At 40.8% G+C, this 17139-nt stretch overlaps 1 protein-coding gene across 1 annotated transcript in view; it reads right to left on the bottom strand.

The window, feature by feature from the left end:
* The window catches only part of LOC107566307 (acid-sensing ion channel 4-like), a 42622-nt gene that overhangs the window by 3093 nt on the left and 22390 nt on the right, over positions 1-17139 (bottom strand). Inside the window, exons 3-6 of the mRNA XM_016251720.1 lie at positions 3118-3262; positions 1725-1852; positions 1393-1476; positions 1003-1132 (exon numbers count right to left, since the gene is read on the bottom strand). Of these exons, the coding sequence (XP_016107206.1) occupies positions 1003-1132; positions 1393-1476; positions 1725-1852; positions 3118-3262 (487 nt within the window). The remainder of the gene's footprint in view (positions 1-1002; positions 1133-1392; positions 1477-1724; positions 1853-3117; positions 3263-17139) is intronic.

Raw genomic sequence — 17139 nt, 5'->3', positions numbered from 1 at the left:
AGGGTTTTTAAGTAGTGTTCCCCTGGAGCCCCTATCTAGACTGTGCTGCCCCCCCCCATATGAAACTGAAACTGGGTTCCTCATTTCTGCCAAGCTATGTATGCAGCCCGGGCCATCAGTGGCTTAGAAAGGTTAGGTGTATGTCTGTAACTTCCTTGGTGCTATCTCACCAGATGGACATGGGCATTTTGTTCCCCAAGTGTCCACTAGAGGACGCAGCGCGAGTTCCCTAGAAGGGGAATGTCTCGGGTTACGCATGTAACCATGGTTCCCTGAGAGGGAACAGGACACTGCATCCCTTCGTCATTGAAAAATTGGCCTATTGTGTCCAAGTGCAGCCTGTACATTCCACACCTGTACGACTTTCTTTCTGAATGTTAACAGCACTGGACCCTATTGTCTTTCATTATTTGAAGTCAAATTTGAGACATTATTGTGAAAAATATCTATTTTGTTGTCCAGAAGAAAGTGACCCAATTTTAATTTCTGGGTGAACTATCCCTATAAGCAGCCAAGTCTAATAGTTTAAGCAGCTGAGGGATGCTGGACGGTGCTTGTAAATGGACGTGCACGCTTGAATTACTATTAACTGTAATGTCCACACAAGAAGTTAAAATGCTCATTGTTGTAGATTTATTTTACCATTACTGGTCTTCATTTCCATGTAGGAAAGAATCCAAACAAACAGTCAATAAATCCACCAGTCCTTCAACTTTACAACGACTTGCATAGCGTGGTACAATCAGCTTAGCGTAGCGGTCAAAAAACTGTGTGCACCTTCCCTCCAGCAACACTGAGGGAAGGTTCCCACCTATATTCTGTGAACAATCACCCAAGAGTGACCCTTACTGGATATACACATATATAACAATTCAAAGTAAAGACCAAAATGGCTATTACAGTCCCTTTAATACTTTTTTGAGAAGGCAGACATGCCGCACCTCTGATGACCATAACAGTTGCTGTACAGATGTTTATAGTGTGTGAGGATTGGAAACCTACCTAACAGACCAGCGATGTCGTACGCTTTCTTCTGTTCAATTGTCTCATAATTAAGGGCCTCAAAGAAAATATCCAAGATGAGAAAGTTGTCTCTGCACAATGAAAAGTTTAATAAAAATGTTTTAATTCCCTGCAGAAAAACAGTATAGAAATGAGCCCATTATTTTTTGTATTATGGAAAGAAAAGGATTAGCACCAAAAATGGTTAAAAAATAATAATTAGTGGAAACCACAGAATGTCATTATAGAGCAGTCTATTAAAATGGTTTTTTTCCCTATTATTGAGCCAATGAATGGAAGACCCCAATTACATTTTCATCCCATTATATAACTGAAACGAGCCTGCAGTTTGTACAAGGAATCCTGCTATAGTTATTAGAAAATGCTGACAGAATTTGTGAGAGAAGCAGGTTTTGCAAAAAAAAAAATAGATGAAGCCCGACAGTTTCCCCACGGCTGTGGCAGGTATGTTAGCTAGAAAAACAGCAGACATTTAAAGAAAAGGTCTATGTGTCTCTGCTTCTTTGTCTGCTTGAGTGCACCCTATGGCTGTGAAATACTTAGCACATGCAGTCTCAATTAGAAAATATCCCAGCCAGCCTTGAAATCTTTTTGACTCTTAGCTCCTAATTTAAAATGTCTGGAATTCAAGAGTTTAGAACAGCTTTCTTTTGAATTCAGACCTTAGCCGTTTTTATGGTTTTTACCCCAGTTAAACCTACCCTCTGTTCCTGACAGGAAACAAATGTCTGGAATCCTGGAGAGACCCCAAAGCCCAGCTGGTGGATATACGGGGGTTCGTTCTGACTGTGAATCTGAACCCGAATACCTGCCTCCAGTGTGGTCTCATCTGAAAATGGACAGATTGAATGGGTAAAAAAATCTGACAGATGTTCTATTTCTTTGTATCGAAATTACTAAAGATTCTCAGGACACTAATGTATTGCCTATGTACCAACATATAATATACACGCTCGTTTAGATAATCAGAAGGCGAATTCATAGATACTAAACATGGTAGGATTACATATAGGTAAGATGACAGGAACGAGTGGTTCCATCATAAGCCTGCATAAAACAGTATAAAATCTCAAAGACAACAGGCACAATGACCTGAAGGATATGTGTGTTCATTCACAGAAAGGTTTTCCTATGGATTAATTAGAGAAGAGTCCATTTCTACTGTGCACTGTGTCTTTCCTATGGAAATTGTAGTGAGAGGGGTAATTCTCAACATGCCATTAGGTCATAAATGTGTCTGGTCTAGCAAAGGTGTCGTGGTTGCCATGGGGACCAGGGGGTCCTGGTGTCGTTGTAGACATCCTGGCACCCAGTTTATTGGGTGAGGGGACTGTGATGATTTGTTAATCTAATGAATAACTGATTTGTTAAATCAAATCAAAAATTGTGTGTTTGATTGGTCCAGACGCTACAAAGGTGAATTCATGTGAATCCACTTTATGTCGGAGTCCTGATCACTCTGTCGGGGTTTATTTTGAAAAAAAAAAATATATAACTGTATATTATTGTATTATTGTGTGCTAAATAAATAAATATACAGTATAAGTGGTCATAAAATACGGATTTAAGGTTTAAAATTAATTTCTAATTTTACCTGTATACACTACCTTTCAAAAGTATCAGGGTCAGATATAAATAAATATATATATATATATATATATATATATCTTCAGATATATACATATTAAGCATATTAATAAGACATGTTTCTTGAGAAGGATCTTGTGACACTGAAGACTTTGAGTAACGGCTGCTGACAATTCAGCTTCGTCACAGAAATAAATAACAAAATTTAAAATATATTAAAGTAGAAAACAGTTATTATAATTGTAATGATATTTCACAGTATTACTGTTTGAACCGTGTATTTTTGGTCAAATATGTGAATGCAGCCTTGGTGAGAATAAGAGAGATTTAAAAATTTTACAGCCCCAAAATTTTAAATGGTAGTAGGCTATATAAAACAATTACATTGTACAGCATCACATCAGCTTTGCAATAAACAATAAAATTAATACTGAAAATCTTCAAAGTCATTTTCACTACAATCGTTAAATGAGATGCAAAATGGCGGCAGTTGCGTTTGTCACTCACTGGTTTCTCTCCAGATGGGCAGATACTCGTCCTGCTGAATATCCAGCATCAGCTCCAGTCCGTTTCCTGTGCCACCTTGCCTTACCCGCTTGGGTGACGTCTTGTTTCCATTAAACGTGTAGCATTTCCCAAACCGTGTATACACCTGCAGACCACAGACACAAACGTGTATTACACATATTTGCACTACTGGAAACACCTCAACACCTGTGCTTCTCTGCCTAGTCTTTTTTTACACACACCAAAATCTTCATACAAAGGTGTTAGCAAATGGCACTTCCCTTCTCTCAGATTTCCTAACTATACCATCACCTTATCCATTATTGAAGCAGCAGCATCAACTGTTGCATCTTTCCCTTATTTTGACTCTCTGTTCTGACTCCTCTAAGTAGGCCTGGTCGGAAGCTTGTTTCCACCACAAAAAATAAATAAATAATACAAATCCAAAAAAAGGTAATCTATTCTACATTTTATCTTTTGAATTCACATTGCAATTACAAGTTTATATCAAACAATTCTGACCTTTTTCCTCAATTATAGGAAGTTTACATCACAAAATTCTGTTATTTTTTCTCAGAATACTGAGTTTACATCTTTTTTTCTTGGAATTTTGATTTAACATTTTGCAATTCCGTTTTTTTTTTGCCATGGAATAAAAAGTTTACATCTTGCAATTCAGACATCTCTTCTCAGAATTATGGGCTTATACCTTGCAAAAGTTAACATCTCGCAATTTAGATTTTTTTCTCTGAATTCTGAGTTTACATCTCGCAATTCTGTTTTTTGTTTCTGCCATGGAAAAAAAAAAAGAAAAAAAAAAAAGGTAATTGCAATTTTTTTTTATCTTTCTTTCGCAAGAAAAAAGTCCGAACTGTGAGATAAAAAGTCACAATTACAATTTACAATTTTTAAATCTTTTCACCCCATGGCGGAATCAAGCTTCCACAGTTTACAGAGGTTCTGAGACAGCACATAAGGTAATTCTGAGTTTACATCTCGCAATTCTGTTTTTTGTTTCTGCCATGGAAAAAAAAAAAGAAAAAAAAAAAGGTAATTGCAATTTTTTTTAATCTTTCTTTCGCAAGAAAAAAGTCCGAACTGTGAGATAAAAAGTCACAATTACAATTTACAATTTTTAAATCTTTTCACCCCATGGCGGAATCAAGCTTCCACAGTTTACAGAGGTTCTGAGACAGCACATAAGGGAACTCCAGATGACTTTACCTCATATTCCAATCTTGCCGAAAAGCTATGGTGCAAAGCTTGACGCTACTGCCCCGAGGAAACTCTTCTGCACCTTCTACTCCCTACTCAGCCCTCCACCTACGCCTTCCTCTCTCTCCCCTCATGACAAAAATAACATTGTGAACTTCCAAGTACTATCTTTTATCTGTTTTTTTTTGTATCGGTATAGGAAGCTTTCCAAATTGCATGCATGCCATCTGTTGATAACAATGGTCTTGTAGGCAATACTAAAGCAATTTTGTAAGTTGCCCTGGATAACAGCATCTGCTAAATGCATTGAATGGATGTAAATGTAAGAAAACACTTTACCTTCTTCAAAAGGCCAATTTAGTCTGTTGAAATAGCTTTCACATTGTACAAAACACAGTGCACAGCTGTCACTCAAACACAGATTTTCAGATAAACACAAACACGCAAGACAGCAATTATTTTATGTCTACCCAGTATAGCAGCAATTTTGCCAATGTCATGCTGGTTAGGGTTTTACTTATTTATTTATTTATTTCAGTGCATGAAACCTTCCCCCAGAGAAAATCAAATACTCATGTAAACCAGAAGCCTTCCCACAAATCATTCTGATAACAGACATGAGGGTGTAAAAGTCTATAATGACCAGAGATTGTTCACAAAACAGATGTGGTGGATAGAGGAGACACTATTATGTAAATGTACACAAACACTGTGTAGAGAACATGACTAAGAGACCAACTGTATAAGACCAGATACACATGACATACAACCTTTTTTGTCAAGTAAAATTTGGATAGACTGTGCTGATACTACTGAATCTATTGAACATCGTAATGTTTTTGTCTTTCCTTGTGTAACCAAAATATCTACAATAACAAGATGTATAAAACTGTTGCAAGATTTCATAAACAAGCCCAAAATACACAGGGACTCTTATTTTGAAATGCTTTTTCAACTGCTCATGGAGTGCTGCAGGGGTGATGTATTTTTGTAGGCCAGAACTCATGGAACTCGCATTTTAGTATTTCCAGTTCCATCGTCTTAGTGTAAATGGGTTTTTTGAAAGGCTTTTTGGTTTAATGCCTGAAATAAGGTCTGTGGTTAACACTAGCTCAACTACAGAGGTTGTCGGGGACGTTAAACGTCATCACACCAAATAGGTAAACTCATCTCCATAGATTTTTGCTCTAGTAAACTATCCTAACTTAAACTTTCAGGGATTTAAAAAAAAAAAAAAGACTGAAGGAGCTGCTAACATTTATTCCATTAAAAACATTAACCTGTATCATGATTCCTGTTTTCCTTCCCCAAATTTTAACCCTCTTAAAATGATAATTAAGACTTGTTGTTGTACCATTTAAGATATTTTTATCTTAATTTTGATAGAAACATTTGACATATGACATTTTAAGACTTGTTAAGGATACCCACTGCCCACTGCCTTTGACAAATGTTACCAGGAACTAAGTGCCCAGGAGCCAAGATGGCAGCATCCAGGTCACATACCTCTGAGGGGCCCTGCAATTGCTGGCCAACTGCCATTAAGATGAATGGGAATGTTAATGGAAAGCTTTCTTCAGGCATTTAAGACTTCCTTCATCAGCACATAGGAAATATGTACAAAAGTGTTGTGTAATTATTTAAACTTCTGCCCTCTATAGATAGTCTGTTGTGTGTGACCCGTGTTTGTGTGGATGACGTGTCTGTGTGTAACATATGTTTGTGTGACCTGCATGTGTCTTGCCAGATAAATATGTGCATCTGTGGTAATCCAAAGTGAGACAGTAGGGATTAAACCACAGTTCCTGCAGGAAGACAGAATATCAACCTAGCTTCATTAATCTTTTACCCTAGGAAGACCCTTTTCTTTGACAGACAAAGCGATATTATATACTTTTTCTGCAGTCCAGAATCAAGAGCTTGAGGATGTGATATGTACTGTATATGCCAGTTTTATATTTTTATCACTTTTATCTGTGCATCAGTTTTGATTTGTATCTCTCATCTCCCACTTCCTTGTTAAACTGCAGCTGATTTTCATTACACACAGTTCTTCTACAGGGTTATTGAAAGGACAGGAAAGAGAAGCTTAACCTTAGGTTTAATCTAAAGGTCAAGAAAAGACACACAAAAAAAACTCATACTAATGCCATCCTCACTATGGCATTATACAAAATGGTAAGCTAACTCCAATAGCCTATTAAATAAAATACTAACCTCATGTAAACAAACAAATGGCATTATAATAAAAACGTTCACACAGTGACTTAAGACGCATGAGGTATAAAGACTGAGTCAGTTTAAGCATAGCTGCAGAAGTGTGGGAATGAAAAACAACATGACTGACTCTCATGTAAGTTACGCAGATATGGATGTGGGATGCATATTTCATGAGTAATATGCTAACTGGATAGCAGTAATGTGTGAATGTATTCCAGTCAGAAGAAGTTCAGGTTCAAAGAAGAGAGAGAAATAAAACAAGAGAGAGAGAAAGTCTAAGAGTAAGATTAAGAAAGCGAGTGTGACAGAGCGTGTGTGTGTGTTCTTACATTAATTCTTTCTGACAGTAGACTTACGTGTAGTCTTTAATTGTGCCTGCGGCAATGCTTGTTATTGTTACTGAGCGATTTTCCTTTCGGGTGTTTGTGAAGGTGCTGCTGACGATAAATACATATCACAACACAAATGACTCACCTCAGCATCTGAGGTCTATAGTCCTAACAATGATTTTTCACTTACACTCTTAAAAATAAATATTGTAAAAAGGGGCTTTCACATGAATGCCATAGAAGAGCCATTTTGGTTCCCCAAAGAACCTGTCAGTGAACAGTTCTTAAAAGAACCACGATGAACATTTAAAAAAATCTAAAGAACCTTTATCCACCTTTTTTGGAATGGAAAGGTTCCAGGGATGTTAAAGGCTGTTCATGGATTGTTTCCTCAGAGACCTCAATTAACACAGTCTTAACCTAGCCAAAGTACTACATTCAACGTAAGCACAACCTTACATTTGATACAGTTTACTTTGTGCTGTATTTGAACATATTACTGTAATGTACCAAAGATTCGATTTTTTTTTCATGGTTATGACAAGTTAGTGCATATTGGGTAAATGTAGCTTCTAAAATCAGGTGGACGTGAACACAGGAGACATATGGATTCTGTGTGCGTGTGTGTTACTAACAGGGCACCACTGTTGCCAGTAGGTCTGCCTCAGGCATTCTCTTTCATTTGTGATTTCCCGTTTTTAATTAACTCCTCACGTTTGTTAACACAGCATCCCATTCCTAAGCTCTTTATTACAAGCTGTTGTTTATTTCTTTCAATTCAGTGCAGTTCATCACAACTACATTTTTGGAGAATAATTAGTTTGTTTTACACTCCTATCTAAAAATATGCAGATGAATTATAACACTTTTAAAAGGCTGCTAACGAGTCATGGTTATATACATGACTGAAATATTCAAATCCAAACCATTTCAGACACTGTTATTTTTAAAATATGAATTCATTTTATCCATTAAAAATAATGAATTTAAATGATTTTTAAATTATGGGCTAGCGCCACAATGCAGGCCAGACTTAAAGGGATGGTTCACCCAAAAAATTGAAAATTCTGTCACTATTTACTCACCCTCATGAGTTTCAAAGCCATAACACACAAATTAAAATAGTATTAAAGGGGTCATATGATGCTTTTTTAAAGATCATTATTTTGTGTATTTGGTGTAACAGAATATGTTGACATGCTTTAATGTTCAAAAAACACATTATTTTTCAAATACTGTACATTATTGTAAGTCCTCTATGCCCCGCCTCTCTCAAACGCTTCGTTTTCTACAAAGTCCCTCCTTCCGACCAGAGCAGTCTGCTCTGATTGGCCAGCTGACCCAGTGCATTTTGATTGGCCGAACACCGCAAGCACTCGTCGGAAATGTAACGCCCCTTACTATAATCGCGAGCTTCATCTTTCAAAATAAATGTAAAGACAGAGCCCGAAAGGGGAACAGAGTCTAGTGACAGACACAGTGATGAATATGTGTTAGCAGTACACAAGCCACGGTTAAGACAGCTGACTCCACTGTGATGTGCCTCGCTCTCTCTCTCTCTCGCACACACACACACACTCTCTCGCTTGCTCGCTCGCGCACACTCTCTCTCTCGCACGCACACACGACGTGGTGCAGATCCCTCTCCCAGGGTGCCTTCAGAGTCTGTGAACAAGGAGAAACAATCGTTAATGTCACCTGGAGCTCCGGGGTGTCTTCCCGCTGGTGTCTCTTCTCCTGGCTTTTAAGGCCAGCGGGAACGAGCTCCAGGTGCGCCACTCATCGCGCACAGGTGTTGTGCGTCGGTGATCAGTGTGGCAGCGGCGTTTCCAGGGCGACGTTAATCTGGACTCGGGATACTCGCCACGTCCCCCCCCTCCCCATCTACCACTCGCCCTGGTCCTGTGGGGAAACACAACTCGTTGTGGGGGTATTACGGGGGTGGGGGGGATTTTAGGTTACCTGCCAGACCTTGATCGGGCTGGGGAACCCACTTCTTAAGCAAGTTGACGTGGTAGATTTGCTCCGTCCGTCGGCGGCCCGGTTGCCTCACCCGGTACGTCACCGGTCCCATCCGTTCCACTATGGTGTAGGGCCCCTGCCAGGTCGCTAGAAACTTGCACGCAGCTGTCGGGACCAGTACCACCACTCGATCGCCCGGCTGGAACTCCCGGGCCTGGGCGGGCCGGTCGTACATCCGTTGCTGTGCGCGCTGGGCGGTCACGAGATGTTCTTTAACCAATGGCATGACCCGGTCTATCCTTTCTCTCATCTCCCGTACGTGCTCGATGAGGCTACGAAGGGGGGCTGGTTGGTTCTCCCATGCTTCCTGAGCCACGTCTAGAAGGCCCCTGGGCTGTCTCCCAAACAGCAGTTCGAAGTGGGTGAAGGGTACTTCCCGGACTCCAAAGAGCACATACGGGATCATGAGGTCCTAGTCACGCCCATCTTCGGCCACCAGCCGCTTCAGCATCCGTTTGAGCATCTGGTTAAACCGCTCCATCAGGCCATCCGTCTGCGGGTGGTAGACCGACATCCTCAACTGTTGGACCTTGAGGAGGTGACAGAGGTCTGCCATGACCCGGGACATGAAGGGGGTACCCTGGTCAGTCAGGATTTCCTTTGGGATCCCGACACGGCTGGCCAGCAGAAACAGTTCGCGGGCAATGTTCTTGGCGTTGGCCGCTCGAAGTGGAATGGCTTCTGGGTACTGGGTGGCATAGTCCAGGATAACCAGGATGTGCTCATGTCCCCGGGCAGACTTCGGCAGTGGTCCTACCAGATCCGCTCGAAGGGCACATCGATGACGGGTAGTGGAATGAGCGGGCTGGGGGGGAGGGCGGCACGGAGACGTCTGCTGGCAGGTGAGACAGCTACGGCAGAACCGTTTCACTTTGGCCTCTAGTTGGGGCCAGTGAAATCTGTCCCGGATGCGCTGGACGGTATTGTCGGCTCCTAGGTGTCCCGCCATTGGGTGGCCGTGTGCCAGCTCCATGACCGTCTCCGTCTTGGTAGTAGGCACTACCAGGAGGAATTTGTCCTCCTCCCGGCTGTGGGCGACACAGTACAGCAGACCATTGCATATTTCAAAATGAGGGAGGGGGTGGGGCCCCGGGAGCCTGTCTACCTCATCAATGTGGCACACTTGATCCCAGCAGCTCCGCAGGCGGTCGTCCTCGCGTTGTTCCCTTCCGAACGAGCCCCCGGTCGTGACCTGGGAAAACACATCAAGGTAGACAGATGGTAGATTAGGGGGCTGACACTCACCCTCCCTCTCGCTGTCCGTCGCTAGGTAGACCGGCCTGGGGCTAGGCGGTCCCCAACGGGGTCGCCGTGGCCCGTTCCTGGCGGTACGGCCTTGCGTCCTGGGTCCGAGGAGGAGCTTCTGGAACCCCGGCCAGTCCCGTCCCAGGAGCAGAGGTACGGGGAGATGCCCACCTCGATGGCCCAGGTCCCGGGCTCCGCTAAGATCCGCACTGTACGGGCCGCTACTCAGCGGGTGTCTCCGTGCACACACGTCAGCGGCAACTGGGATTTCTGCTCGGGCCTGGGTCGTACCAGGGACGGTTGCACGAGGGTGACTGAACTGCCGGAGTCCAAGAAGGCCTGTACGGGTTTCCCTTCCAGTTTGACCATCCTGCTGGGGCCCGGGGAACGTCCGTCCTGGTGCAGGAAACACCCCGCCATCCAGACCCGGGGGTTCTGTGGGCATTGGCTCATCCGCCAAGTCGGGGACCGCCGGTCTGCAGCCTGGTCACGGTGCACCTTCAAGCGGACTCCGCTCCATCACCCTGTGGGGCGCCAGGCCTGCTCTCTCCCCTGCCTTGTGGGCATTCATTGCCACCGCCAGCTCGACCGCCTCTACCAGGCTGTGGATGTCTTGGGGATTTCGCATACTGACCGGGCACCTCAGCAGGCGGGGCAGGGCCAGTTGCAGCCGATCGATGAGTAGTTTCTCGGCCACCTGGTCCGGGGTCGGGGACCCTGCGAGAAGCCACAGGTGAGTCAATCGAGCCAGTTGCACCGCTTGCACTCTCACTGGCTGCCATTCATCATAGGTCCATTGATAGAACTGTTGCGCCGCCCCCATGGGCGATAGGCCCACCCGGGCTAGGATTTCGGCTTTGAGCTCGTCATACTGTTCGTTCCGGGGTGCCCTCAGGGCATAATAGGCCCGCTGCGCTTCTCCGGTGAGGAAGGGGGCGATGATGCGAGCCCACTCTTCCTGGACCCACCCCTCCCGGGCCGCGATGACCTCTCGCGGGGTGAATGAGAGCACAGACTCGGTACTGGTCGAAAGAGCCCCGGAGGGTGATTTATTAGCCCACACACTGATCACACGTGCCCTGATGAATGGTGCTCGGTGCCCGTCTCAGCGTGGTGCTCGTGGGGTGAAGTGCCGTGGTGCAGATCCCTCTCCCAGGGTGCCTTCAGAGTCTGTGAACAAGGAGAAACAATCGTTAATGTCACCTGGAGCTCCGGGGTGCCTTCCCGCTGGTGTCTCTTCTCCTGGCTTTTAAGGCCAGCGGGAACGAGCTCCAGGTGCGCCACTTATCGCGCACAGGTGTTGTGCGTCGGTGATCAGTGTGGCAGCGGCGTTTCCAGGGCGACGCTAATCTGGACTCGGGATACTCGCCACAGTATGTGCATTGATCATTGTTTGTGTCAGTAAAAGCGTAAACTAAATATTTTCAGTGTATAAAGTGATCATATCTCTTCAGAAGACTTGGATTAAACCGCTTGATTCATATGGATTATTTTTACGATGTCTTTATGAACATTTTGAAGCGTCAAAATGTTGGTGGAATTGACTTGGAGGGACAGAAATATCTCAGGTTTCATTAAAAACATATTTATTTGTGTTTTGAAGATAAACAAAAGTCTAATGGTTTGGAATAGCACGAGGATACGTAATTAATTATAGTATTTGACGTTTGGTATTGAAATTATTTTAAATTAATTTCAACCTAAAATTAAATCTTGTTATGAGCGAATAAAAGAAAAGAAAAAATAAATACCATTTACAGCACAGTGTCCTAAAAAGGCACTTCACTTTTTATTTTATCTGAACGACTATTAGAAGAATCTTGTTAATTAATTGAAATATTTCCTTCATTCATTCTGTCATGAAAACAACACAAAAAGCTTGAAATAGCAACATCATACAGCATTAGTCCACACATCCTCCTCAAACAGATAAACAAACACACACAGGCATGTACACATATCCACAGCCATGCAGACTTGCTTCAGGTTTTCTGCTCCAGTGACCTGAACAGCTGTAATGAAATGGTAGCTCTATTCCATGTTCTCTGAAACCCTCCACAGACACAGACATGTTCAGCAGCTGCTTGACTGCCCACAGATTTGTGGAGACAGACACGTTATTGAGCCCTGTGATTCTAAAAAGAATTTCCTCTGCCTATAACGTATACAAGTCATGAGGATGCCAGAAAGCACCCAAAAGCATTCATCACCATTCACAGCCTCAATTGGATGCACACTGATGTACAGACCCAATTTACCATGATAAAAATTAATGTGCAATTAAAGTTTAGATTTGTGAATGTTCATGGCCATGCAGTTTTGTAGTGTAAGTGGCGTCGGGTTTTCATTCACATGATTTGGGTCCCTATTGAGAGTCACGGCAGAAATTAGTGAGTCAGACATATCTAAAAGCTAGAACGTCTGAGCAGAGCAACATACAGTACAATGGAGGGGAACAACCATGAGATTTTGTTGCAAAGAGGCAATTGTACACACACACACAGGTTTGTTTTTGTGAAAAGTGGGGACATCTCATAGGCGTAAGGGTTTTTATACTGTACAGACCGTATATTCTATTGCCCTACACCAAACCTACCCCTAAACCTACCCCTTACAGGAAACTTTGTGCATACCATTCTGTGTGATTTATAAGCGTTTTGAAAAGTGGGGACATGGGGTAATGTCCTGAAAAGTCACCTTCTCCTTGTAATACCTATGTCATACCTTTGTCATTATACAAATGTATGTCCTCATTTGTCACAAAAACGCGCACACACACACACACACACACACACATTGCCTTTCTTTGTACAAAATAAACTTGTCGGGTTTTCATTCACATGATTTGGGTCCCTATTGAGAGTCACGGCAGAAATTAGTGAGTCAGACATATCTAAAAGCTAGAACGTCTGAGCAGAGCAACATACAGTACAATGGAGGGGAACAACCATGAGATTTTGTTGCAAAGAGGCAATTGTACACACACACACAGGTTTGTTTTTGTGAAAAGTGGGGACATCTCATAGGCGTAAGGGTTTTTATACTGTACAGACCGTATATTCTATTGCCCTACACCAAACCTACCCCTAAACCTACCCCTTACAGGAAACTTTGTGCACACCATTCTGTGTGATTTATAAGCGTTTTGAAAAGTGGGGACATGGGGTAATGTCCTGAAAAGTCACCTTCTCCTTGTAATACCTATGTCATACCTTTGTCATTATACAAATGTATGTCCTCATTTGTCACAAAAACGCGCACACACACACACACACACACACACACACACACATTGCCTTTCTTTGTACAAAATAAACTTTTTAATTTGTAGCTAATTCTACAAAGCAAACCAGTAATCAATTGCAGCACAAGCTTTCTGGCACCATTCTGCTTTAGTGGGCTAGCTGTCAATCATGTCTGTCCATCATTCACACCATCTGTAAAGCATGTATGTGCCTGAAAATCTGCAGGAATATGTATTTGCTTTGCTTCAGGTTAGCTAACATTGACCTGTTTAATTTTCCACCAGTGTGTATGCTTAAAGCTGAAGGTTATATAGAATCTGTTCCATCACTCTCTCGACCTCATGCTGGGGTTAATCAATGCACAACATCACACTTAATGATCGCTTGATTGATCCCCTGCTGAGGTTAGAACCTCTCTGTCTCTCTGCCATCCTGACTCACACATCACGCTGTGTTTAGCACCGCATCTGCTTGCCTTATATACAGTGTGTGCTTTATACATTATAGCACAACTACAGAAAATGCTCCAAATGTGTTTATTTAATAATGTGCATGATGCTGAAGACTGTTTTGGTATTTGATATTTTTATATTTACTTACCATTTGGGGTTGGTAGGATTTGGTAGGATTGGTGAGTCTTTTATGCTTACCAAGGCTGCATTTCTTTGATAAAAAAATATTACTATTGTGTAATATTTTTTAGAATGTGACATTACTGTTTTCTATTTTAACATATTTTAAAATGTATCTTATTTTTATGTCAAAGCTGGATTTTCAACAATCTTCAGTGTCACATGATCCTTCAGAAATCATTTTAATATGCTGATCTGGTGCTCAAGAAACGTATCAGGGTTGAAAACAGCTCTGCTGCTTGATATTTTGTGAAAACTAATTTGTTTCAGGATTCTTTGATGAATAGAAAGTTTAAAAGAATAGCATTTATTTGAAATATAACTTTTTAGTAACAATTTAGCTGTCACTTTTGAACAATTTAATGCATCCTAGCTGAATAAAAGTATTAATTTCTTCATTAAAAAAAAATAAACTTACTGACCCCAGACTTTTGAACAGTGCACATACATTTATTAAATTATAACTACAAAAAATGAATAAATATTTAGGTGAAAAGGACTACAAAGGGGCATTTCTAATTCAAAACCCTGCTCTAATACTACGGTAAAGAAAATATCATTTTCATTTCAACTTGTCATGTGGACAATAGAGTACACACAAACAGCATGTGTTTTTGTCTATTGACAATCAAGGACTCCCATAGACAAATTACAATGAGACTATGCAAAACACTGATGGATTCTCATAACTTAATAACAATACATTTCTTAAACTGTGATTATACCTGTCTGATTGTTAATGAGTGTGTCAAGCACGTGTTTGTGTGGTTTATTCATCTAACGGTGGGTTTGAATCTCTCTGCATGTTCCTGTCCTAGAGCTGAATGTTTTGAAAGTGTGCTCTCATTTTGCCTTTGGCAGTTTAAGACATCCTGGAACTCAGAGGCAGATGTTGCATCAGAGCTGGAGGGCTTGTCTTTGGCTCATTTTACCACTCAGAAACAGGCAGGTGCTGACAGAAACGCTACTTAGTCTTTTAGATTGAATAAAATTTGGAGGCATAGTTTGACCTGTTTGGTTTTATTTACCATAGGCTCTGTTTAGATATGTTTACTTGCAGTCTGAAACAAGAGATTTGTCAATCTGCAATTGGAGAGATGGCGAGATGTACAAAAACACCTCAGTGTCCCACTTTGAAACCACCTGGATCTCTTTCTCTCTCTTTTAATGCCTCTGTCTGTCGCTCTCTCTTCCTGTCCTTATAATGACCTCTCACTGGGACAGCTTGCCATTACTCACATATCTGTTTGTTGTGTATTTTTTTGGGCATGTTTTCCTGAGCACAAAGATCAGCAATCATCTTGTCTGTTAGTTTCAGCCCTCAAACCTTTCATTAAAGAGATAATGTTCCATCGATTGATGTAAAGGTTAGACCTAACATTGTGTCAGTTACATCTCAATGTTTACTGCACACGCACAATTGCAGTTTTAACCAGCAAACCAGAAACAGCAGAAATAAAATTCTGCACATGTATTGCCCTGTCTGTTGGAAAAACCATTCGGGACACTGCACTGACATCACAGAGAAGCAGTCAAAAGAAATGTCAGCACTTCTGTTCTGTTGCTGAGAGCAGGGGAAATGGACTGAGTACATGAATCACTTCTGAGACTTTTACATATAAAACCATAAAATCTCCACATTTACTGCTGTATGCGTGGAAGATAACAAAAAGGAGAGCTCTGTGTTGCTTCAATTCCTTCTAGAGAATCACATGCTCATGTCTGACGTCTTCAGAGCTCCGAACATTAAAACTGTCTGAATTTGTTTCGAACCAAAAAAAGGATTTCCTTCAACAATTTAAAACCTGTCTGAACAAGAGCGCTTTCCACCACATATCAAGAAACAGATCAAAGCACCCAATGACAGTGTGGAGTCTTTTGTGTTTGTGTCGTGTATAATGTGTCTGCTTGGTGACAGGTCATTTCTGTGTAATTATGACAGCTGTGGTTGGTTACGGCCATTTGGGTGACAGAGGGTGTCAGCATACCGCAGCACTCAAACGGCCTTATCTGTGATATAATGGGTTATTTACACCTAAGGGGGAAAAGATTATTTAAAAAGACGATGAGAAACAGAGCAAAAAGAAAACAGATAAAACAAAGTAAATGGAAAAAGAGAGAAAACAACACTGTAAAAATAAATAGATGTTCATGGAAGTTATTGACAACAACTGATTTTTTAGTTTCATTTATCAACTTCATCAATGGTTTATTATTTTTATGCACTACCTTCAAAGGTATATGGATCAGTAGATTTTTTTATTTTATTTTTATTTTTTAATTGAAATATGCTGTTATTTGTTGAAAAATACAATAAAAACAGTAAAATGTTTAAATTGTATTACATTATTTAAATGTATGTATTATGTATTAATTGTCATTCATTATTATTATTTTAAATGGCTGTTTACATTTTTATATATTAAAAAAAAAGATATTTCTGTGATGGCAAAGCTGAATTTTCAGCAGCCATTACTCCAGTCTTCAGTGTCACATGATCCTTCAGAAATCATTCTAATATGCTGATTTACTTCTCAAAATTTCTTATTAAAATTAGTGTTGTGGTTTTGTGTGTGTGTGTGTGTGTGGGTTGTTTTGTTTAGTTTTTAATGGAAATCTGTCTTTTTTTTCATTCATTGAAGAAAAGAAAGTTTAAATATTATACAGTAAATTGTATTGACCCAAAACTTTTGAACAGTAATTGAAAAGACAGAAGAGACTTTATCTAACCTACTTGTTGGTTTAACCGAGAAAAAAAAATCAAATATATCCCATATTTTAATAATAATAATAATAATAATAATAATAATAAAGGCTACATGAATATAAAAATAATGAAACTGATGCAAACTTGCAATAGCACCTAGCTGATTCACAATAAACAAATATGGATAGAGCAAAGATAATTTAATTAAAATGTTTCTGATCCAGCAGATTTCTTGAATTTGAATGAAACGTCACTCATAAATCCCCCATTGTGATTTTTTCATTAAATGATAGGATGTTGATTTATTAACAAGCAATAATAACATGTTCTACAAAAAATATATATACAGTGGTGTGAAAATATATATATATATATATATATATATATATATATATATATTTAATCCA

The sequence above is a fragment of the Sinocyclocheilus grahami genome, unplaced genomic scaffold (assembly GCF_001515645.1).
Source record: "Sinocyclocheilus grahami isolate Dianchi unplaced genomic scaffold, SAMN03320097.WGS_v1.1 scaffold1069.1, whole genome shotgun sequence".
NCBI classification, from domain to species: Eukaryota; Metazoa; Chordata; class Actinopteri; order Cypriniformes; family Cyprinidae; genus Sinocyclocheilus; species Sinocyclocheilus grahami.
Note: the sequence above shows the minus strand (reverse complement) of the source record. Positions and strands in the feature narration are given on the sequence as shown.